Here is a 22,836-nt window from a genome sequence, read left to right as displayed (position 1 = left end):
GGTATAGGACATTAATTTTTAGAAGTTGTGATAGAATATATATAACATAAAATTTGCCATTTTAACTATTTTTAAGTGTGTGATTCAGGGGCTGTAAGTACATTCACAGTGTCGTCAGGGCATCACCACCGCCTACATCCCCAACTCTTTCATTACCCTAAATAAAAACTCTGAAACCGTTAAGTGATAACTCTCTATTCCCCCTGCTACCCGCCCCGGTAATCTCTCTGGTAATCTCTCATCTACTTTCCGTCTCTGTGAATTTGCCTATTCGAAGGACCCCACATGTGTGGAATCATGCAATATTGGTTCCTTTGTGTCTGGCTTACTTCACTTAGCATAACGACTTCAAGTTTCATCTATGTTCTTGGAAACTTTTTCCTCTTTGTAGCTGAATATTTCATTGTATGAGTACATTTTATTTATCCTTTCATCTGTTGATGGGCACCCGGGTTGTTTCCATCTTTGGTTAAGGTGAACAGGTGATACTTGTCCATGAACACTGATGGACAAGGATCCATTTGAGCCCCTGCTTTCAATTCCTCTGGGTGTCTACCTGGAAGTTATGATCATTTTCTTCTTCTTTTTTTAAAAGTTTATTTTTGAGAGAGAGAGGATCCAATGTGGGCTCCATGCTGACAGCAGAGAGCCAGATGCGGGGCTCAAACTTACAAATCACGAGATCATGATCTGAGCTGAAGTCACTTACGCAACTGAACCACCCAGGCGCCCCAGAAGTACTGTAATTTTCTATTCAACTTTTTGAGGAACCACAAAGCTGCCTTCCTTCCTGCTACACCAGTCTACATTTCCACTGGCTATGCACAAGGCTTCCATTTTCCAAATCCTCCTCAACACTTATTATTTTCTGGTCTTTTTTGTTTGCCTGCTTGGTTTTGGTTTTGATTTTCTGACAGCCATCCTAACTGATGTGAAGTGACATCTAATTGTGCTTCTGGCTTGCATTTCCCTAATGATGAATGGTGTTGGGCATCTTTTTGTCCACTTATTGGCCATGTGTAGATTTCTTTTGAAAAAAAAAATGTTTATTCAAATCTTTTGTCCACTTTTGAATTGGGTTTTTTGTTATGGTCACTGCTGAGTTGTAGTTCTTTATATACTCTGGATACTAACCAGGATTTGCAAATACTTTCTCCCCTTCCATGGGTTGGTTGTCTTTTTGCTGTCTTAGTTGTGTCCTTTGGTGCACACAAGTTTTTAATTTTGAAGACCAATCTATTTGTTTTTCTTTTGAGGTTTGGGCTTTTGATGTCATCTACAAGAAACCATTGTCAAATCTAAGGTCCTCAAGACTTTTTCCATGTGCTGGCCCCCCAACAATTAAAAGCAGCAGTCAGCAATCAGAACACACAACCCTGATTTTTGGAGAACAAGGTCCTTATGGCCCACCCTGGCCCCAGCAATGCCACTCTAGGAGCTTGGGCTGCTGTCCCCTCTGCCCCACAGTGGGGCTGCATGATGGCGGATGGCCACCACGACTCAGGAAAAGCTGAAATTGACCGAAATTCAGCAGCCTCTTCATCAAGCTCTCCCCGGGGTGCAGCTGTGTTTTCCTACATCTAGAGATCCAAAGTAGTTCATGCAGACAGCTCCCGCCAGTGCAGTCCTTGTCTTGGTAGAGATGTATCCCTGGACCACCCCACTCTACCATCGGCCTTGATGTACCCTTTAGGTAACTAGGTTTTATGAACCTAAAACGCTGTAAGTTTTAGCCCAAATAGAAGCTGTCCCCTTTAGGAAGTTCACGTTGGCAGGCTGTCACTGGTCCCACGGATGCTGTCATGTCCCACGCAGGCCCTCGGGTACCAGTTCCCTTCTGCCTACAACAGCAGGTCTGAGCATCATCACCCCTGCAACTTCTGAGCCCCCTCTTCGCTCTATCCAAGTCAAAGCCCCATTCCCATCCCACCCAAGGGCCAGCACGGAACAGTCCAGGGATCTCAGGCCATGGTCAGTGCCAGGAAAGTGTCTTTGTTCCTTCTGGAGGTGAGGAGAGGGAAAAGAAAAAAACACGGCTCATCTTCAGAACTGAGTTAGGAAACTCCGTTGCCTGCGGTTGAAGAACAGTTTTCTAGAACATGAAAACAATGTCCAAAAGGGTGGTTTGGGGTCCCTGGTAGAATGATTTTTTAATTCAATAAGCCCCTAAGTCTTTTGTGGGAAACAAACCACCCCTTGTAACACTGGGGATGCCACAGATTTTGTAGATTTTTTTTAAAGAGTTTTATTTATTTGAGAGAGAGAGAGAGAGAGAGAGTGAGAGAGAGAATCCCAAGCAGGTTCCACACTGTCAGTGCAGAGCCCAATGCAGGGCTCGAACTCACAAACTGTGAGATCATGACCTGAGTCAAAATCGAGAGTGGGACGCTTAACCCACTGAGCCACCCAGACACCCCAAGATTTTGCAGATTATTAAATGGCGATCTTCTCATTGTGAATCAGCCCCCAACATTAAAACTCTTTATTCAAAAAGCATAAAGACTTTTTTTTACGAAAAAAATTTTATTTTCTGCGCTGTTATTTATACAACTGTAAACTCAAGGAATCATCCAATACTTGTAAAAGTCTGGGGGGGACAGTTAATAAGCACCTTCAGTGGTTTCCACAGTTTAAGAATTTACCGTCTGAAAACTTTTAGAATGAATCTAGTAGAATGAATAAAATAGTTATAAAAATTATACAAAATCATGACGAACATTTGATATAGAGGGCTTGATATGGAATGATAAATATAAAAAGGTGAAACTAATTCATGGGGCTGGGCTGGATAAAAGACCCACACGTTCCCCAAACTTCGTGATTCTCGGGAATGTGTTTGGCTCTCAGAAGGAACTCCGATCATTCAGGGCAAGGCTCGTTCCCGGTCCAGGCTCCATTGCGATGCCGCAGCACATGAGGACAAAGTGAGGAGGGGATACGGGCTGGAGGGGTGATGAGTGTACTGAGGTTTGCAGATAAGGGAAGGACCTCTTCCCCAAGGAGAAAAACAGACAAATTCTTCCACGTCCTCCAGCGAAGGTGTCCTTTGGCAAAATGTGCCGTTTTCTCTTTGGAGAGTTTTTCCTTCTTGCCGTTGCTAAATACCTTCTTCTCCCCTTTCCTCTTGGGTTTTCCACTCCTGCTCCTGACCAACCTCTTTGTGACACTTTCTGCTGAGCCTTCTCTGCGCCCTTACCCCAATCTTTACAGACTCCATCTCCTGATGCCCCACTTTCAATCCAAAATCCCTACTGTTTTGCACCTCGGGGCGGCAGCTGATAAAAAGATAACACTAGCTGCTCGTACGGCCAGGAGATGTTTCTAAACAAACTGTAGAAACATAAACGTGAAATGTGGCGACGGTCCCTTTAATTACACCAATGAGCAATAACGGGTCTGGGTCAGGAGTATAAATACTCACTCTGGCCCTCGTAGGTGGGAACACAGCCAGCAAGAGCCGTGAACAGAGGGGGAAACAAAGGAGACACGGGCTCATGCTGACTGACTGTAGGTTGGCTCTCACCAGTGGAGGTGGGAGATGAAGGCCTATAGACCCGTCACCACTGGCACCAGCCCCCAGTGGGGCCATGCTGCTCAAGAGACCAGATGCTCGGATCCAGGTGCTTTGGGCAAAGTGGGATCGTTTGGTATCCAATGGTGTAATTTAAGGCACATCCAAGAATCCTCGTCCTCAAAACCCGACTCTACGTGTTGAAATTCCTACCACTGGACACTCCTTTGATTGAAGGGCTTGACCTACCAAGGGCTGCTGCCGAAATGCCAGTAACTTATCTGGGAGGGAATGCTGACGATCGACCATACGTATCCACATGGCCCTAAGACCAGGTGGGTTTTGAACAAAACGGCAGGGCTCGCTCACTATGATGGGGGCCTTGGGCAGGATGCAGGTGCTATAGAACTTGGGAGTAGAAAGCCAGGAGCATGAAGAGGGAAATCAGAGCACCAAGAGAAAAAAAGAGGGGGAGGGTTAACTCCCTCCTTCATTCACGGCCTTGCCCAGGTGGCCCTGGCTGGTGCGTCGGGGAGTTAACAGGATGGTGGGCGTGTCAGATTGAGGCTGAGCTTATAAGGCCACAGGGGGAGGGGGCAGCTCAGGCCTGGGCGGGCCCTGCTCATCACCTCGGGGATAAACTGGGGACAGTTTCCAGAGCACTGGGATGGGCACATAATCCGGAGTCGGGGTTTTCTGTCTTTGTGGAGGGGGAAGGGGCTTTCCCATTCCAGAAGCCGGGGGCATATGTTTTGGGGAACAGTGAGGGGAATACTGTCGGGGCTCAGGCTGGGTAGGACCTGGGCCTGATCGCCACCAGGTCGGACAGTTTTCAGTCTGGACCCTTTCAAGTAGGGTGACGCTGAGTACCTGCCGAGGGAATGAGGCCTTCTTGTCTTCATTTCCGCTCGATGCAGTCAACTCCCAGGGTGTTGTCAGGGCAACGGCAGGTCCTGCTTCCGGGGGTGGCCAAGCAGAGGTGGGTGCAGCCACCATTGTTCACCGAGCAGTAGTTGTGACCTGGGAAAGGCAGAGGTCAGTCCAACAGCCATCTAAGAGAAGAGCCCGCCCATCAGTCCCCTTCTCGGTTTCCAGGAGACCAAGCGTGTGGGTGCTTCCAGAAAGGGAATCCTCACGGTGATGGATTTGCCAGAGGGCAAAAACACTGATTTCTGAGTTGGGGACTGTGCGGATTTACCATGAACGTTATCGATGGTCTCAGGGAGGGTCTTCCGGCTCTGGTTGTAACACGCAGCTGGGGTTTTCAAGCACAGAGGGCTCTCTGTCTAGCTTGTCCACTCGGCTTTGCACTGGCCTCAGGGAGGTGGGGAGCCAAGGGGGGTGAGGGAGGGGAGAGGTCTCCCAAGAGGCAACACAGCAGGTCCTGGAGCCAGGCTGCCTGGCTGACCCTCCTGCTGCACCACTGTGAGCCCTGTGACTTCGGGCTAGTGGCTTCCGTGTCCTTATGCATAAAATGGGCACACAAATAGTACCTACCTCGTGCGGTCGCCATGAGGATTAAGCGAACTAGCGAACACAAGGCACTTAGCCCACCACGTTCACATATGTAAAGGACCCAGCTCACGGTAAGCACCTTGTCCGTGTCTGTGATTATTATTAGAGGTAATTACTATTGTGGCTGTTAGGCCAAGTGCGGGGACCCTTAAAGCCACAGAGACCGTAACACGGATGTTCCTATTTGGAACCCGGAGACCACATACTTCTAGACCCGGCCCAAGATTCAATCCTTTTCCTCCCCCTTGTCCACCATTTCCAGTTCATTGCCTAATGTTTCCTAGGTATCGACTTGGCTCACTTCTTAAACAATGCAGGCCCTCGATGGAAGGGAGTGCGTCTCGCCTGCCATGTGACCAGGGCAGGTGGAGGCCCCACGGGCAGCAGGCAGGGTGGAGGCGTGGAGCCACAGAGCATCCCTGGCCCCTGAACGGCAAGAGCACGGGGGCGTTACCTTGGGGACACTGAGACAGGGCCGTGGTGACACCGTACAGCCGGGTCTGCTTGTGGGGGTGGAAGGTATCCGTCTCTTTGGAGATGGCAAGATCTACAGCAACCACAGAACTCCTACAAAACACCAAAGGGCAGCAAGTAAAGACACATCTGGTGGCTCCAACCTTCTGTCTACTGGGCAGCGTCTTCTGGGGTTTCGGGGATAAACTGGAGGCCGTGAGGGGACACGCTGGGCTTACTTCCTAGCCATCCTCCCCTCCTCCTGTGGTGGAAACAAGCCTGCATTTCTCTGGCCTCTTTAAAAAAAAAAAAAAAGGACAAAGTTGAGCTAGCTCTGCCCCTCAGCTCTAAATTCCAGGCTGGGAAATCGGCTTTCTCTCCAGATGCCCGTGGCCACAGCTGCTTCCTCCTTTTTGCAGGAAGAGGTGGTCAAGAAGGGGCTGTGGGAATGTCGCAGTTTAAATAGAATGAAGTGGGGGCACGGGGTAGGCGGGGAGCCCGCCGGCCAAGTGAGCCTGGGCCAGCTCCTGGGGGAAGAACAGACATGCTCATGAAGTCCAAGTTCACAGACTTGAAGCTGCCCATCCGGGAGCCCTGGGATGGTAAACGGCCCCTCCTGGCCCCCAAGGAGCCCGGCCCTCACCCTCTTACGCCCTCCCCTCCTGACGGGCAGAAGGGCGAGGCAGAGGGCGGGTATCCTGGAAGGTCAAGCCGAGAGGCCACACGGGAAGGGCCTGGCCTCCCCGAGACAGGGTGGCAGGCTCCTGCTCCCCCGCCACCACATACCCCGCCCCCACCCTCCCCCATGCCCCCCACGCTGCAACAGCTCACGTACATCTTCCAGTCTGTGTAATACAGATGCTTCCCATAGCTCGTAACAGCGAAAGGATACTGGAGCCCTTCGAGAACCTTCCGTCTGCTCGGCTGCCCGGGCTTCAGACACTCCACCCGACTGGTGCCTGTGTGGAGCAAAGACAAGCCGTTCATAGAAGAAATGGCCCCTTGGTGTCAAAACGAGGAAGGGAGGCAAGGGTGACAGAAAGTCAGCCTTACGATGACAGATCCCGGGCAACACACATGACTTGCTCTTCAACAGCAGAAAGCGGTCTCCTCATCCTGCCTTGCCCCTCTCACTGGTCAACACCCACCTTCGCTGGGGAACCCATACCTGGTTCCCATGTGGGCTGGGCAGAGGACCATTCCTTGTCCCGCCCATTCCCAGAGCAGCTGGGGACCCGGTGGGAACGAGGACGTCTTCCAGCTCTCGCTCAAGTCCCTACGCCCCCTGAAGCCTCCCAGGCCCTCCCTCCCTGCAGTCAGAGCTCTTAACAACTGCTAACCTGCACCTCGGCTGCAGCCCCGCACAGCCTCCTATCAGCGCCTACACTGGGGCCAGCTCACGGCTTGCATTTTGATTTAATTATGCGTGCTTCCCTCCTGTGGTACAGTCCCTGCACCGCCCCCCACCCCGGCCCTGAGTACCTGACAGTATTGGGAACAGGGCAGGTACTCCACAGGCACTCGAGGGATGACTGACCTTGCTCCCCGACTGAGCCCACATCCCTCCCCTGAGGGACACCCCAGGCCAGGGGCTCACATCAGGACCCCATGCCTCTCTTCCCTGGCTCCACAAGTCTTGCCTGAGCCCTTGGGGAACAGATGCAAGTGACAGGATGGAAGTCACAAATTGCATAATGCAGAGATAATAATAGGATGAGAACAACTCTAAGGGTCAGCAAACTTGTTCTCAAAGGGCCAGACAGTAATTAATTTAGCTTTTGTGGGCCAAGAGGCAAAATCGAGGACACTATGGAGGCATTTATTTATGGAACCTTTTAAAATGTAACATTTAAAAACGTAAAACCCAGGGGTGCCTGGGTGGCTCAGTCAGTTAAGCGTCTGACTCTTGATCTCGGCTCAGGTCATGATCTCGGCTCAGGGCATGATCTCACGGTTCATGAGTTCGAGCCCCACGTCAGGCTCTGTGCTGACAGCATGGAGCCTGCTTGGGATTCTGTCTCTCTCCCTCTTTCTCTGTTGCTCTCCTGCTCTCTCTCAAAACAATGAATAAATAAAAACCATCTATAGCACCTGACTCGTACCAAAACAGGCGGCTGGCTGGATGTGGCTCACGGGCTAGGATTGGCTGACCCCTGATTTAAAGATGGAACACTTGCCCTGGACACCGTCAAGCCTATAGAAACCATGCATTTCAGAGCAAAGACAGGCAGCTGATTTTTGTGTAGGAAAATAAAACAGGTATCTTATACTCTCTTCCCCATAACAGATCCCAGCCTACAGTGGGTGAGAATAACTGTTTAGGTTAAAAGGAAAAAGCACTGTTGCAACCCCAGCAGCCAGGCGCGGGGCTCTTCGTCACCTGCGTCCACCCAGCAGAGCTGAGCCGAGTAGGCATCGAATGTAAGGCCGTTGGGCAGGCCCAGATCATCCTGCACCAGAACCCTCCGGTTTGTGCCGTCCATATAGGAAGTTTCGATTTTGGGGCTTTCTCTGTTCCAGTCTGTCCAATAAAGGTTCCTGCAGGAGGAAAAGGAAGGGAAAGAGGAACAACAAAGATGTTATAAGAGGAATAACAAAGAAAGAACACAGATGGATAAGAAAAATTTTATTTAAAAAAAAAAAACTTTAAGAGAACCCACGATGAACACATTAAAACCCAGGATGGCTAAAAGGGGTCTGGAGGTGATAAGACACCTTTTCCTTTGCAGGAGATACTTGGGTTTGGTTCTTGGTTTGAGTTTGGTTATTCTGGTACTAATGACCTCACTTTCCTTAAACGTAACTGATACAGCGTTATCTCCATAAAGCTATTTAAAAGAACACAAAACAACCCACACCTGAGATAAACATCTGGGGATTCCTGCATGCTGTCACTACACAGGGGTGCATAGTGGACCCAGGGGCTCGGGCACAGAAGCAGATGTTGACAGAGTTGGTGGCTGAGGTGTCTGCCATGGGGGGGGAGGTGGCCAAGCGGCCACAGAACTGGGGGTGTGGTCTCACGGGGAAGGAATCACAGCGTGAGGTGCAAAAGGTCTCGCAGGTAAGATTTAAAACTAACTGTAGGGAAAAGAAAAAAAAAAGCATTGATGTGATGACAAAGCCCCCGGGAAGGGGTCTCCAAGGTGTCCATGCTGTGTGGGTCTCAGCCCCAGGGGTACATTTATGCCACTTGGACACCATTCTGGGGCCGGTACAAGGCAAGTGTTTATCCACATTCGACTCGGATGGAAATACCCAATTTCTGAGCCGTGAACTTAGAAAGTCCCTTCCTAAAAGATTTACAAGTAGAACACGGTTGATCAAGTCCATGGTCACAGGGAACTGTAATAAATGTTGTGGCATTTCACAGTGCATATCTGTAAGGCGCCAGCTGTAGACCTGTTCATCCTGGAACTCATTCACTCCGGGAGACTGATGCTGGCGTTAGAGCCCGACACTTGAGAGTATCTGAAAGAGCAGTTGCAAGTCGAAGAGATTTACACAGATTTACACAGATTTACACAGATTTACACAAAGATACCCTCTCACGGAATCCGTTACGATGCCTCTGGGATTCACCAAGTCAGTCTCAAACAGCACCCGGCGCTGGGTCCCATCCAGCTTTGCAACTTCTATTCGATCCAAGTGAGAATCAGTCCAGAAAATGTTGCGGCCAAGATGGTCGAGGGCAATGCCTTCTGGGCTTCCAAGATCTAGAATCAAACACGGCATACTTCTGGGTTTTCAAAGCAAGTTAAGATTAGGTTTTGTGCATTACTCAGTGTTATTCCCCTCGGTGTTCAATCCTTGCACTTTGGAAAAACAAATGGGAACGTGAAATGCATGTTGCTCATCAGATGAGCCACAGTCAAAGTGACAAGGTCACTCGTTCACTCGGCGGACCTCTCATTATGTACCAAGCCCATAATGACGCCTAAGTGGTGGCCCTGGTTTCCAGGAACTTGCAACCAATCTCAATTCAGACTGAGTTTTGGTTTTATGGGAACGTGGAGGGAGACACTAGACTTAGCCTGGGGAGACCTGGGAGGGATTTCTGAGGGAGACAACACCTCGTAAAGCTGGCTCCCCAAGGACCCACAGGAGTTGGTCAGGCAAAGATCCTGGATGCGGGCTTCCAGGGAGTGGGACCCGCACGTAAGTATAAAAGAGAAGATTGGATACAGCATGATTTTGTATGGCTGGGGTCCATGAGGACGGGAGAGTGCCCAGAGATGAAGTTAGGATGCCCGTGTTAAAGAGCTTCGAGCTTAACCCGCAAGCACGGGGGGGGGGGGGGGGAGCATAGAACAATGCAACAAATCCATACACCTTGTTCATTAGTTATTGGGGGAATAGGGTCATCTCCGAGGAGTAACTGCAAGAAATTACAGCTGTTACTACTTTTGCACAGGTATCAGGAGTACAAAGAAGGGGTGTCGGTGATCGCATATAGCATTCCCAGAAAGTCCTCACTAGGTTTTAAGTAACTGATTTCCAAGCCAGGGCTGCCACAGAGTAAGCCAGCCGCAACAGGAACCTTCAGAGCCACCGAACTAATGGTTTCCGGACTATAAATAAAAGCAAATGAAACATCAGAACCCCACCAGGGTTTTAGTAGTGTCGCTTAGGATTCCCTCCCCTCTACTGATCAGAGAACTGAAGGTCACTTAGTATGGCTGGAAGTGTAAGAGGAGGCAGAAGAAGCCAAGGATGAAGCCATCCTACCCGAGGGATCCTGGATATGAGGAAATCATGCCCCCATGTGTTCTTTCATCAGCGTGGAAATGGTTCAGGACGTCCGCTCTCTCGTATCAGCCTCCACTAGACTCCTAATATGACCATGACCCTGGATGCTGGAAACACCACAGCCCCATCCCCCGGAAAGGACCCCAGCCAGAGGCAGTTTATTAAGCATTAGAAACAGCACTCAAACAAGATTTTTGTTATTCAAACCAAAAGTAGAGATTTGTAAAGTATGAAACTGTTTCCCACGTCCCTAGAGGTGAAGGGACAGCGAGCCTGACCTCCAAAGACCTCTTCCGACTTTCAGACAAAGGTAGAATAAGTCATTCTGGGGGTGTATCTGGAATGAGCACATTCTCTGCCAGGACACCAGTCACTCAGACACACAGACAGAAGAGTGGGGGAGAAAAGGCTGTTCAGTGACAGTACTTTGCAAGATATCCAGAGGAACCCAGAAACTCCATGTCTGTCTGGTTCCTTATCAACAGCTCTGATCCTGACCTCAAACCCAAGAGCAATCAAACCTCCTCCAACCAGGAAAACACTACTTTATGAACTATCATGCCAAAGGAAAGGTCTGGAAAGCCTCCCCCTTTACTGTGCAGTCAGGGCAATTAGGGAAGACAGCAAGGCAATATATTCCACACTGCTGATGTCAAAAGGAAACAGATGATGATCCTGATTAGAGATGTTTGGTTAGGAGTTTAACTCAAGGAAAGAAAGAGAAGCTTAGGATTCAGGCTGCATGAACTAGAGAGGAGATACATACCCCCTCTTCCACTCACTAGGGATGCACCAACCTGTACCACAATGAAGATTTAAGTGGAAGTTTCTTTCTCCTTTATTTAAATATTTTAAAAATTATTTTTCAATAACTATTTTTATTTGTAAATAAAAGAAAATTTATTCCCAGTGAGCTTTCTTCTACAAAGATCGCATTCTAGTTTAATTCTGTGTTTTCACAGTGGACTTTTGGCCTGGAATGTTTCTTACTGTGCTTAAAGCTTTCTTGGATAATTATCAGTTCCAGAAGCAACAGGAAATAGCAATGATGACCTATTCCCCTTTTCCACTGGGTTTTTTTTTTTTAATTTTTTTTTTTCAACGTTTTTTTAATTTTATTTTTGGGACAGAGAGAGACAGAGCATGAACGGGGGAGGGGCAGAGAGAGAGGGAGACACAGAATCGGAAACAGGCTCCAGGCTCCGAGCCATCAGCCCAGAGCCTGACGCGGGGCTCGAACTCACGGACCGCGAGATCATGACCTGGCTGAAGTCGGACGCTTAACCGACTGCGCCACTCAGGCGCCCCTCCACTGGGTTTTGAAGTCAAATCACAGACAATAGCAACCACATTTTTCACACACACACACACACACACACACACACACACACACACACACGATGCAAAAAGGCATTTTCAAAATTCTGCTCATTAAACGAAACCATGAAAACTACCAGACATTATTTAAATAGCATGTCAGCTTCCAGAAAAGGAGTCAGGGTCTATGTCCAAAGCTAGACATATTTAACTCAACCTCAGCCTGGTTCCTGTTGATCATCTTTTGTGAAGGAGCCAAGAAAGGAAAAAAACTGCCCCATAGGCACCCTTCCGGAACATCAATTATTAGAGAAACATTAAATTGGGAGTGGGAAAAGTGACATGCAGCCCCAAGTAAAAAGAAATACCGAACGAGGCTCATACATTTTGAAACCGTACCTTTGATTTGAGTGTTTTGCAGAGGAAACAAGATGATTTTATACAACTATCATTGGCATAACAATGTCTTTCTTTTTCTTTCTTTCTTTCTTTCTTTCTTTCTTTCTTTCTTTCTTTCTTTCTTTCTTTCTTTCTTCTTTCTTTTTTATTTTAGGGATAGAGAACGCAAGCAGGGCAGAGGGGCAGAGGGAGAGAAAGAGAGAATTCCAAGCAGGCTTCACGATCAGCACAGAGCCTGATGCCGGGCTTAATCCCATGACCCCACCCTGGGAACATGACCTGAGCCAAAATCAAGAGTTGGATGTTCAACCGACTGAGTCACCCAAGCGCCCCCACGATGTCTTTCGATTGAAAATACCTGCAAGTCAGCTGCTGAGTTACTGACTTAGCAACATGTAATATTTGACCTTTTCAGTAAAGGTGAATTTGTACAGACCCTTGGATTTTGGCTGTAATGGTCTTTAATCTTGAGAAAACATATCCACATAAAATAGTCGTGACTTGTTGAATGTAGGCATTACAATAACGCATAGAGTTCTTGACCTTAATCAACCTCTATAAGTTAAGGAATTGAGGTTAAATGCTGAGGGGGAGGCTGTGCCAAAGCGTCGTGCACCTCATTACCAGTAATGCAACTGAAATTTGAGGAATGTCTATGGAAGCCCAGCCCGATTTGCTGCACTCCTCTGACACAGGCCATCAGAACAGGTGCCAGTGGAGCTAAGGTAGAAAAGACATATCCCCACCACCACCACGATGTCACAGGTTGAAGTGACAACTTTTGACTTGAAAACTGTCTTGGGAATAGACAGCTATCAGGGACGATATTTGCCAATATGCGTGTAACCCTCCCAACTTTATGATCATCTGCCTGTTGCCTTTGGGGAAATCCCAGTGGAGCATACCATGGGGCAGGCATTCTGAGAATCAAGTCTAGGCTCAACAGGCAGAGGAGAAATGCATGTCCAAAGCGGATGGTGGAGTTTGGCCCTTACTGTTCATTAAAACTGGGTACGTAAGCTTTTAGAGAAAGGCGTGGGCACTTACCTGTTTTAACTTTATTCATCTTAGGCCAGCCACAAGCCCCAGCTAAGGTGTTCACGATTTAACAATAAGTCCTTGGAGGACTTTCCAGAGAAGGCTGGAAAGGGTGGCGTTGAGGCCAAGAACCCAGTCAGCCTCAAATCACCATATCCTGTATGCAACCATACGCCCACTCCTCTGCTCTCTCCCAGGAACCCTTTGGGCTTCCAGAAGCCAAACCAAGAAGGAAGAACGGTATTTGCTTGCCCACCTTGCCGAATGATGGTGGTTGGCTCTCCGCCATGCAGACTGGCTCTCCCAATGGAAGGCTCACTGATGTCGGTCCAGTAAACCATCTTGTCCACACAGTCGAAGGCCAGGCCAATGATGACTTTATCCTGGAAGTGCAGACCAGCCATAAGAGTGGCCCACTCACTAGCATTTGAGTGACCAGTGATGGTGGGAATCTTCCATGTGTTTCCTGGCATTCAGACACCTTTATTTTATGAAAGGTCTTCAAGTCTTGAGTCCACTTAAAAATGTTTATTACTGAGCTGTAGAAGTTCTTTATATAGTTCAGCTAAAAACTTCTGTTGTGTGTGTGTGTGTGTGTGTGTGTGTGTATTTCCACTCATTATGTAGTTTTTTTCAGTTTCTTTTTGTTGTTGTTGTTTTGGGTTTTTTCTTAATGGTGTTTTTAACAGAGCACAAGTTTTAAGTATTTATTAAGTTCAATTCATGACTGCTTTTCTTACACTTTTTCTACATCATCTAAGCAACCTTTGCCTACCTAAAGATCATTTTTTAAAAAGACAAATATTGGAAAGGAAGAGGTAAAACCACTCTAAGACAACTTGATTGTTTCTGTAGAAAATCCCAGGGAATCTATAGAACTATTATAACTACCAATTGAATCCAGCCAGGTTGCAGGTACAAGGGCAATATAAAATGGTGTTTCTACATACTCGCACAAAATAAAAAATTTAAGAGAGTAATGTTTAAAATAACATTCAAAACAAAGTATTTAAGGACAAATATTTTTAAATATGCACGATTCTACACTAAACGCTATTAACACATCACAAAGTGAAATTAAAGAAGACCCAAATAAATGAAGAGATAAATTAGTTGAATAGATTGTAACATCTAATATTGCTAAGATATCAACTTCCCCTAAATAGAGTTAAAGATTCGATGCCATCTGTATCAAAATCCCAGTAGGCTTTATTTTTCCCTTTGGTAGAATCTTAGAAGCTTACTCTAAAATGTCTATGGAAATGCAAAGTGAGGCAAAGCAAATATATGAAGAACTCCTACAACTCAGTAACAACAAATGACTCAATTACAAAATAGGCAAAGGATATGAGTAGACATTTTTCCAAAGAAGATACACGGATGGTCCATAAGTACATGAGAAGATGCAGATATCGCTTGTTGGAGAAACACAAATCAAAACCACGACGAGGTCGCACTTCACACATATTAGGATGACTAGCATTAATAATTAAAAATCTTAAGTATCAACAAGGATTTAGAGAAAGTGGGATCTTTGTACCACGCTCGCGGGAATGTAAAATGGTGCAGCTAAGGAAAACAGTATGGCAAGTTTCTCAAAATATAAAGAAAACATACACAGAATTACCATATGATTAGGAAATTCCGGGTCTGGTTCATCCTTAAAAAAAGTGAAAGCAAGGATGTGAACAGACGTTGGTGCATACATCCCCACAGCAGCAATATTCTCAAATATCCATCGAAGGATGAACAGGTAAACAAAATGTGGTAAATCTATACAACGAAATATTATCCAGCCTAAGAAGGAAGGAAAAGTCTGGCACGGGCTACAGCATGGATGAACCTTGAGGCCATGATGCTAAGTCAAGTAAGCCCCTTCCAAAAGGATAAATACCAGATGGTTCCAAATACATGAGGCACCCAGAGGAGTCAAATCCATAGAGACAGGAAGCAGACTAGAGGTTGCCAGGGGCTGGGGAAGGAGGGAGTTATTATCTAACGGGGACCGAGTTTCTGTTTGGGATGATGAAAACAGTTCTGGAGATGGATGGTGGTGACAGTCACACCATCATTGAGAAGTGGTTAGAAATGGTAGAAACAGGGGCGCCTGGGCAGCTCAGTCGGTCAAGCGTCCAACTTCGGCTCATGTCATGATCTCGCACTTTGTGAGTTTGAGCCCCGTGTCGGGCTCTGTGCTGACAGCTCGGAGCCTGGAGCCTGCTTCTCTCCCTCTGTCTCTGCCTCTCCTCTGCTCACACTCTATCTCTCTCTCTCAAAAGTAAATAAAGATTTTTTTTAAAAAATTTAAAAATGGTAACAATACACAAGACACAAAATAAAAGAACAGTGAGTATCTCTCCTATTGTATCAGTGCCCTCCCCTCCACCGGCCCCACCTCCATTTTCTGCTTTTCACAGCCTCCCTCGACATTTAACCTCTTCCCTTCATCGTGGGCGACAATGACTTTCACAGGGAACCTAGCCCACTCCCGCTACGTGAGCGTGTGCCTGAGAGGACACAAAATGAGAATGATGCTCACCCTCAAAGGGATTTGTGTGTCAGTAAGGCAACAGGACAATACAAAGATCACTTATTCATTCGGCAGCTATGTTCTGAGTGCCAAGCACTGTTTTGGCTCTAACACTGCTGTGAAACAAATACTTCCATGAAACAGGTGGATGGTTTCTGGTCTGGCATGCTTATGTTCCTAGCGGGAATAGATACATCGGATACGGAACATGTACACTGACACATAATGTATCGAGCAGTACTGAGTGCTATGGTGAACAGAAAGCAGGATAAGGGGGCAGAGAGCAGTGTGGCCAGGGTGGCCAGGTCAGGCCTCTCAGAGAGGTGATGTGCCAACAGAAATCTGAGTGAGGCGAGGCAGTGCACTGCAGAAGGGTCTGGGAGGGAGAGGACTCCAGGCAGGTGCAAAGGTCCTGAGGTGGGAATGTGCGTGGTGTGTTGAGGACCAGCCAGAGGGTCAGAGAGCTGAAGCTGGAGAGTGGGGGGATAGTGGCAGGAAATGGGATGGAGGAGGTGGCCAGAGGACGAAGGAAGAACTGGATTCATTCTGTGTGAAGGAAGAGCCCGTCAGAGGGTTTTGTGCAGGAGAAGAACACGAATCCAATCGAGGCTAATTAGGAGGGGATTTGAAAAGCGTCTTCACTCCTTACGGGACCTGAGGGCCGCCCCCTCCTTCCGCCCCACTGCTCTGGCAACCCTGACCCAATCCCGCCGGAAGCCCCCAGGTCTCAGGTCTGGTTTCTTGGCGAGAGGGGGTCAGGATCACAGATGAAACAGAACAGCTTTTCAGAAGCGTCCAACCCCTAACAGACAAAAATTCCCCAACTCGCAGAATGCATCTTTGATGCTTTGGAAAGCTCTAAGCCGAAGCTGTTACCACCTTGGGGCAGATTTGAGGATCCTGAGGCGATGGTCTGCCAAACACGAGCCACTGTACTGAGCAGGAAGGGCAAGGTCAGACCTGGGAGACGCACACAGACCAGATCTGCCAACTCGTGTGATGCCCCACCCGAGGGGTCAGACACCACAGTGGCCTCCCCATGGCCTTCCCGATTCTGCTCCTGCCCTCCCAGCTACACAGGCGGCTCGGGAACACAGTGGCCCCGTCTAGAGACAGACACCTGCGGTCACGTGGAATCAAGAGGCTCCCGCGTCCAGGGGTCAAGCCCCGGTACTGGTCTAACTACACCCTGCTTGTTTTTCCGGGTCACTGAAGCAGAAGCTGTCACCAAGTGCACGAAGCCAGCACTCACCGGGGCATGAAGCAGCGTCTTGGCTTCTGACTTCTGCATGGTGCTTCCTTCCAGGGGGAGGCGCTCTATCTTCCCGGTCTGAGCAAAGAGTAAGTGGGTCCCAGGTGGCAGAGGGATCACAGCAGTGGGGACAGAGGGTCCGTGGTGAATCGGGGGGGCCACTGTACTCAGACCTAGGTGGCAGGAGATGTCAATGAGCAAGGTCTCTGTGCAGGAGGAGTGCACACAAACACACACACGGGGTCACGCCAGCTTCATGGCACCACAGGCACACAGCTACTCAATGCCCATTTGTGTCTAAAAGCACAAGTTGCAGAAAGACCTCAATCAAAGGGCATTTGTGAGGAAGAGGAGGTGGGGCATGAGTCTGCCATTAAAGGTCACTTGAAAAAAAATGGCCTGGACTTCCCCGAAATAGAAATAGAAATAATGCGACCATTCACGTCCTGCTTTGGGCATGGGCCGCGGCAGTGAACCAAAACAGCCCCTGGAAAGCCCTGCCCGCAGGGAGCTCACTTCCCAGTGGCAGGCACTAAGCTTCCCAATGCTGGGGGGACTAGCAGGGAAGCAGCCCCACGCACCCTGTCCCCGTGGTGGGCGAGGGTCACACCCACTGCCGTGCGGGAACACGCCCCTTCTGGGCTTTCAGGGACAGAAGGAGGATCAGAGACTAATTCGCCCCCAGGTTCCGCCTCGCCTCCTAAATGCTGACCCCGATGCCCAGCACGACGCCCCGGCTCCCCTGACGACAGAGTGTCCCGAGAAGGGTGAGGGGCACAGAGTGGGGGTCAGGAAGCCTGGGTCCCAGACCCAGCCCTCCATTCCCTTGCTGTGTGGATGAGTCATGGCTCTTCCTGGGCCTTCTCTCCCGCTCTCTGAAGAGAGAGGGCTGGACCCGGTCGTCACTGGGGCCATTTCCACATCTTGCTCCTTGTGCCCAGTCAGTGACATAAACCCATCTGGCTGACGTCTTTACTCTCTCTGGAGTTCATCCCTCCTCTCCAAACTCACTGCCAGCCCCTGAGGTCCGTTCCCTCGAAGCTTCTCACCTGGATTAGTTTTCAGCACCTGGACGGCCCCTCCCCTCCCCCAGGGGCCTCTTACTCTTCTCTCGGCTTCCACGGTCCAACCAGCAATCCGTCTAAAACTTACATCTGGTGGCATCAATGCCTGCTCAAGACCTTCCCCGGACTCCCAGCTGCCCTCGTGATCAACCCCAGGCGCCTCTGCTGGGCGTCTCAGATCCTCACCTCGACTCCCCTCCCACAGGACAGACACCCCTGCAATGTCTGTGAGCTCTCAGCCTGCTCCTGCTGCCTGGAATCGGCCTCTCAACCCCAGCCCCTCCCCCCCAATAACTTGGTTCACACCATCTGCTCTGGAAAGCCTTCCCCAACTAGCCCCCCATGCCCACAGAAGCCAGGGACACCTTCCTCTGGGTCTCCCGGCCCCGTCCTCTTTCACAGAGCTCCTCTCCCTGCCCTGCACCTGTTCACCTGTCCTCTGACCTTCTGGGTGCCACACTGTGACTCCCCCTTCTGGACCCCCAGCACTGACCCCAGCATCTGAAGCTCAGTGAATGTTGGCCGGATGGATTAATGACCACTTCCTGCTCACTTAGCAGCCTCTTAGCAGCTTCCGGAAAATATCTGGTAGGGGGTCAATCCCTGATTAATAGCTGTATGGAGAATAGAGATTCAAGGACTGACTGCATCTGATTTTGGTAACTTGTGACAGCTACCATTTCCTACATTTGAGACAGAGGCAGGATTTTAGAGCCAGGATCCATCCAAGAGACTGTTCTGCTCCTCTGCTGGGTGGAGGCTGAGGAAGCTGAGACTGAGGCTATTTGGGTCCCGAGCCACACAGCCCCGCTGGGCTGCACACAGGCCCCTACTCCCTGCCCAGCGCCTCCCAGGGAAGGGCTTCGGTCGGCCTCTCCCAGGCCTTCAATGTCCCAACACCACAGACACTGGAAGGCCAGGCCACCACTGCAGGGACTGTGCCCCGGGGGACCCACAGCACACGCACCCTCTGCTACCAACCGAGAATCACGGCAGCCAGTCCCGCTGGCATCTGTACAGAACAGGTCTGCACAGGAAAGGAGGAGAACGGGTATGAGGAGGGAGGGAGGAAGGACAGAGAGATGGAGGGAGTGGGGTTCATGCGAGGGAGACGGAGAAGAGGGGTGCAGAGGGCAGACACAAAGTGCCACCTGCGTCCTGGGCAAGGCCCCCGGTGACGCTCACGGGCACTGGACCCCCGGTGACGTTCACGGTCCCCCAGGCCCTTCTCAGACACAAGCCCAGCACGGCGCTGCCCTCGGACTTACAGGGGGGACTCATCCCGGGCCTGGTCCTGGTGCCCTCCAGCTCACGGCCGTCGCGATCCACGCACCAGCAGTAGCCGGTGCTGCCGTGGCACTGGGTGGGCACGTAGTGCCCATGCTCGTCACACTCGGGGACGAACAGACCTGGCCGTGGTGGGTCCGCTGCCCCCGCCGCCCCGAGGATGTGTTCTCGCTCCAGCTGGCACCGCGTTTTCTCCATTTCTACGACAGAGACAAACGGAGGGAGACGGTCAGCTGTGTCATCGGTCGGTGCTCACCAGCCATGGCTGCGGGACACCCACGCTGGACTCGGGCCCCCGGAGGCTGCCCGTTCATCACTGGGTTTTGTTTTGTTCGTTTTCTAAAACGTAAACTATCATCCTGGTTGAGGGATTTGACAGTCAAGATTACGTTTGCGTTTTCTTTTGTCTGCTAAGCACTTTTTGGTTTCAGTTTGTGACAACTGAGGCAGAACGAACACGCCATAAAATTATTTCAAAGTGAGCGATTCCGTGGCATTTCGTGTAGTCACGGTGAGAGGCAACCGCCACCCCTACCGAATTCTGATCCACTGTCCTCAGCTCCATAGGAAACTGTATACCTAGAAACAGAGCACTGCTCTCTGTTTCCCCCTCCTCCCAGCCCCTGGCAGCCAGCCGTCTGTCTCCATGGATGGCCTCTCCTGGACACGTCCTATAACTGGGATCATATCACATGTGGCCGGTTGTGTCTGGCTGCTCTCCCTCGGCACAATGTCTTCGGGGCTCATTCACCCTGTAGCATCCGTCAGTATGCCATCCTTTTAGATGGCTGAATACTATTCCACAGGGTGGTTACGCCACATTGGCTTGTCCATTCATCACCGGATGGACATCGCTGAAATTTGCTTTGGGAAACTTTGCTTCTCTGAAATTTGTCCTTTTTATCATGTCAAGCTGCTTGATTATCCACGTCGAGTCGAGGTCAAAGATTTGGGGAGACCAAACACCACAGGGCACATTTTCCAACAACTGTGTTTCATTTTAATGATGAGCTCGTGTTTGGCATGAAACATGGCCTCTTAGCCTTGCAACTCAGATCCCCACGTAGGGAAATACTTCTAGATCTTTGGGAATCGCCGATAAGAAGCTATGGTCTGGAATCAACAACTTCCCAATACACAGAGTTCTAGCTCGTTCCGAAGCAGCTGGAGTCCGGCCACCACAAGGGCCAGGCCAGCACTGCCCTCAGCCCTACAGTCTCCACCACACGAGCGATGCCCAGCCATCAGCAACGCTGACTGCTGACAGCCACCCTCCGGCCAAACCCAACTATGTCGGCTGCCTCTGTTTTCCAGGCCTTTCCATGTGCTGTGCGTGGTGGGACACTTCCTCCTTGACCCTGCTTTCCCTTCCTCCCAGTTCCTTCCAGTTACTTCCCCCAGGAAGCCTCGCCAGGCCCTCCAGGGCTGGGTCCTGTGTGCCTCCATAGATCCCGGGGGGGCCTGGGCTCACCTGCCCTGGCACACTGACAATGACACTGACTCTGTTCCTCGTTTGTCTCCCCAAGCGGATTCTACTGCATCATCCCTCACCTCCACTCAGGAAGCACCTGACAAGGGAAGAGCTCAAGGGGCTCACGGTCCAGAGGTGAGGGGACAAGAAAACATACTGTTACACTCTGTCCTGACAGAAGAGCCCAGGACAGGCCAGATCCACAGAAGACATCTCCTCCATGGGTCTCAAGGGCAAAGGGGTACCAAAGTGCTGTTTTGGTTTGTTTTTGTTTTTAAAGAGAGAGAGAGAGAGAACGAGAGCAAAAGGCAGAGTGAGAGAGAGAAAGAATCTTAAGCAGGCTCCCCACTCAGCACAGAGCTGGATGCGGGGCTCAATCCCACAGCCCTGGTATCATGACTTGAGCTGAAATCAAGAGTCCAGGCGCCCCCAAAGTGCTGTTTTTTTTTAAATGTATATTTATTTATTTTTAATTTTTTTACATTTATTTATTTTTGAGAGACAGAGACAGAGCATGAGCGGGTGAAGGGCAGACAGAGAGGAAGACACAGAATCCAAAGCAGGCTCCATGCTCTGAGCAAGCTGTCCGCACAGAGCCTGACGCAGGGCTCGAACCCACAAACCGTGAGATCATGACTTGAGCCGAAGTCGAACACTCAACTGACTGAGCCACCCGGGTGCCTCCAAAGTGCTGGTTTTTTTTTTAAATGTTTATTTATTTTTGAGAGAGAGCGAGAGTATGAGCGAGGAGGGTCAGAGAGAGAGGAAGAGAGAATCCCAAGCAGGCTCTGCACTGGGGCTCAATCTCAGGAACCGAGAGCTCATGACCTGGGCCAAAATCAAGAGTCAGAAGCTTAACTGACTGAGCCACCCAGGTGCCCCTCAAATGTTCATTTGTGACCGTGTCTATACATGGCCTTCGCGGTGACATTCAGCACGCATCCTGCCAATAAATGTTTAAAGTACCTTTGTCTGTGTTGCCAGGTCTCATGTTAGCCTGCCTCATGTGGTTGTTCCCTTGATCGGAAGCAGTGAAGGTGCCTGGAAAGTGTGTGTTAAACCTGGCAAGGGAAAAGTGGGTATTGCTTTCCCTTTTAGCCCTAGGGGCTAATATTAAAAAAAAAAATGATGTAGGAAGAGCCAAACAAAGATGCAACTAAGCCATGCAGTTGGGAATAAAATGTTGGGTCCTGTTCACTCTTGCACATAGAACTTATTCACTTCCTCAATACCTCCCGTGCGCACAGGGTTTTAGAGTTCCCGTACAAGGGGTCTCCGTTTACAGGTGTTTCATTTAACTCTCTACTAGGATCCTATGCAACAGGCAACTAACTGTATTTTTTTCCACCAAATGAGACCCAAGGCTCAGACTGGTGAAGGGCTCCCCGATCACAGCACGAGTAAGCAGCTCAGCTCAAGCTACAACGTGGGTCTTTGGATTCCTAGCCTAGCCCCCTGCCCCGCTGTACCCACAAGCCCAGTGCACGTACACAATGGGTGGGTTGTGTCAACAGTGACGTACACAAGTGAGCTTAATACGCTCATGAAATCATCTGTGGCCCACAGACTCCTCTTCCTTCCATCACCATCTGTGTTTGATGTTGCTTTTCCAACTTGAAACCACACCTGGTGCTCTGTGTGCAATCAACCAAAGCAAACATCTGAGGAAGCAGAGGCAGCTCCATTCTACGTGGCTGACGGTTCTGCACTGACGTGGTGTTTGACCAACGTACAACATCTCAAGCGATCGGCAACTTTTACAGCGGAACTTTTAAGTGCTGTATCCTGAACTCATACAAAGGAGGGGAAAACCCCAGTTGTGACTCAGGAGATGGAATTTCAAGTATGTTTATGGAAAGCTGTGATGTCGCTGGGTTTCTTGGGATGGCTTCTCAGCCTGGCCTACCAGGCAGTGGGAGCTGCTCCAGGGGCCCCAGCCCCCCATGGAGAATTTTCCACTGTGGGCAGGGTGAGGACAGGGTAATAACGATCCATTTCCTGGCCCTGTTTCTGGCTGATAAAATGACCACTCAGGCAAGATTCCTTTCACTCATCTAGTCTGATCTGCGCGGGGGAGGAAGCAGTCAAGACCTGCTATTTATCCAGGGAGAAGCAGGAAGTCTGGGGTGACTTTCTCAAGGTTGGGGACAAAGAAAATGAGAGAAAAATGAAAGAGAAGGAGAAATAAGAAAAAAAGTACCTTTTTAACTTTCTTGACTTACATTTCATTCTCTCGCTTGATTACATTTC

General features: G+C 49.6%; 1 protein-coding gene across 1 annotated transcript in view; it reads right to left on the bottom strand.

Annotated features, from left to right (window-relative positions):
* Positions 1-2,479: 2,479 nt before the first annotated feature.
* Positions 2,480-22,836, bottom strand: part of NID1 (nidogen 1) — an 85,202-nt gene continuing 64,845 nt past the window's right edge. The window contains exons 13-20 of the mRNA XM_042960398.1: positions 19,097-19,315; positions 16,765-16,937; positions 13,239-13,365; positions 9,024-9,195; positions 7,860-8,017; positions 6,315-6,438; positions 5,481-5,593; positions 2,480-4,531 (exon numbers count right to left, since the gene is read on the bottom strand). Of these exons, the coding sequence (XP_042816332.1) occupies positions 4,410-4,531; positions 5,481-5,593; positions 6,315-6,438; positions 7,860-8,017; positions 9,024-9,195; positions 13,239-13,365; positions 16,765-16,937; positions 19,097-19,315 (1,208 nt within the window). The 3' untranslated portion in view covers positions 2,480-4,409. The remainder of the gene's footprint in view (positions 4,532-5,480; positions 5,594-6,314; positions 6,439-7,859; positions 8,018-9,023; positions 9,196-13,238; positions 13,366-16,764; positions 16,938-19,096; positions 19,316-22,836) is intronic.

This window comes from Panthera tigris, chromosome D2 (assembly GCF_018350195.1).
Source record: "Panthera tigris isolate Pti1 chromosome D2, P.tigris_Pti1_mat1.1, whole genome shotgun sequence".
NCBI classification, from domain to species: Eukaryota; Metazoa; Chordata; class Mammalia; order Carnivora; family Felidae; genus Panthera; species Panthera tigris.
This window is presented reverse-complemented; position numbering and strand designations above follow the sequence as displayed.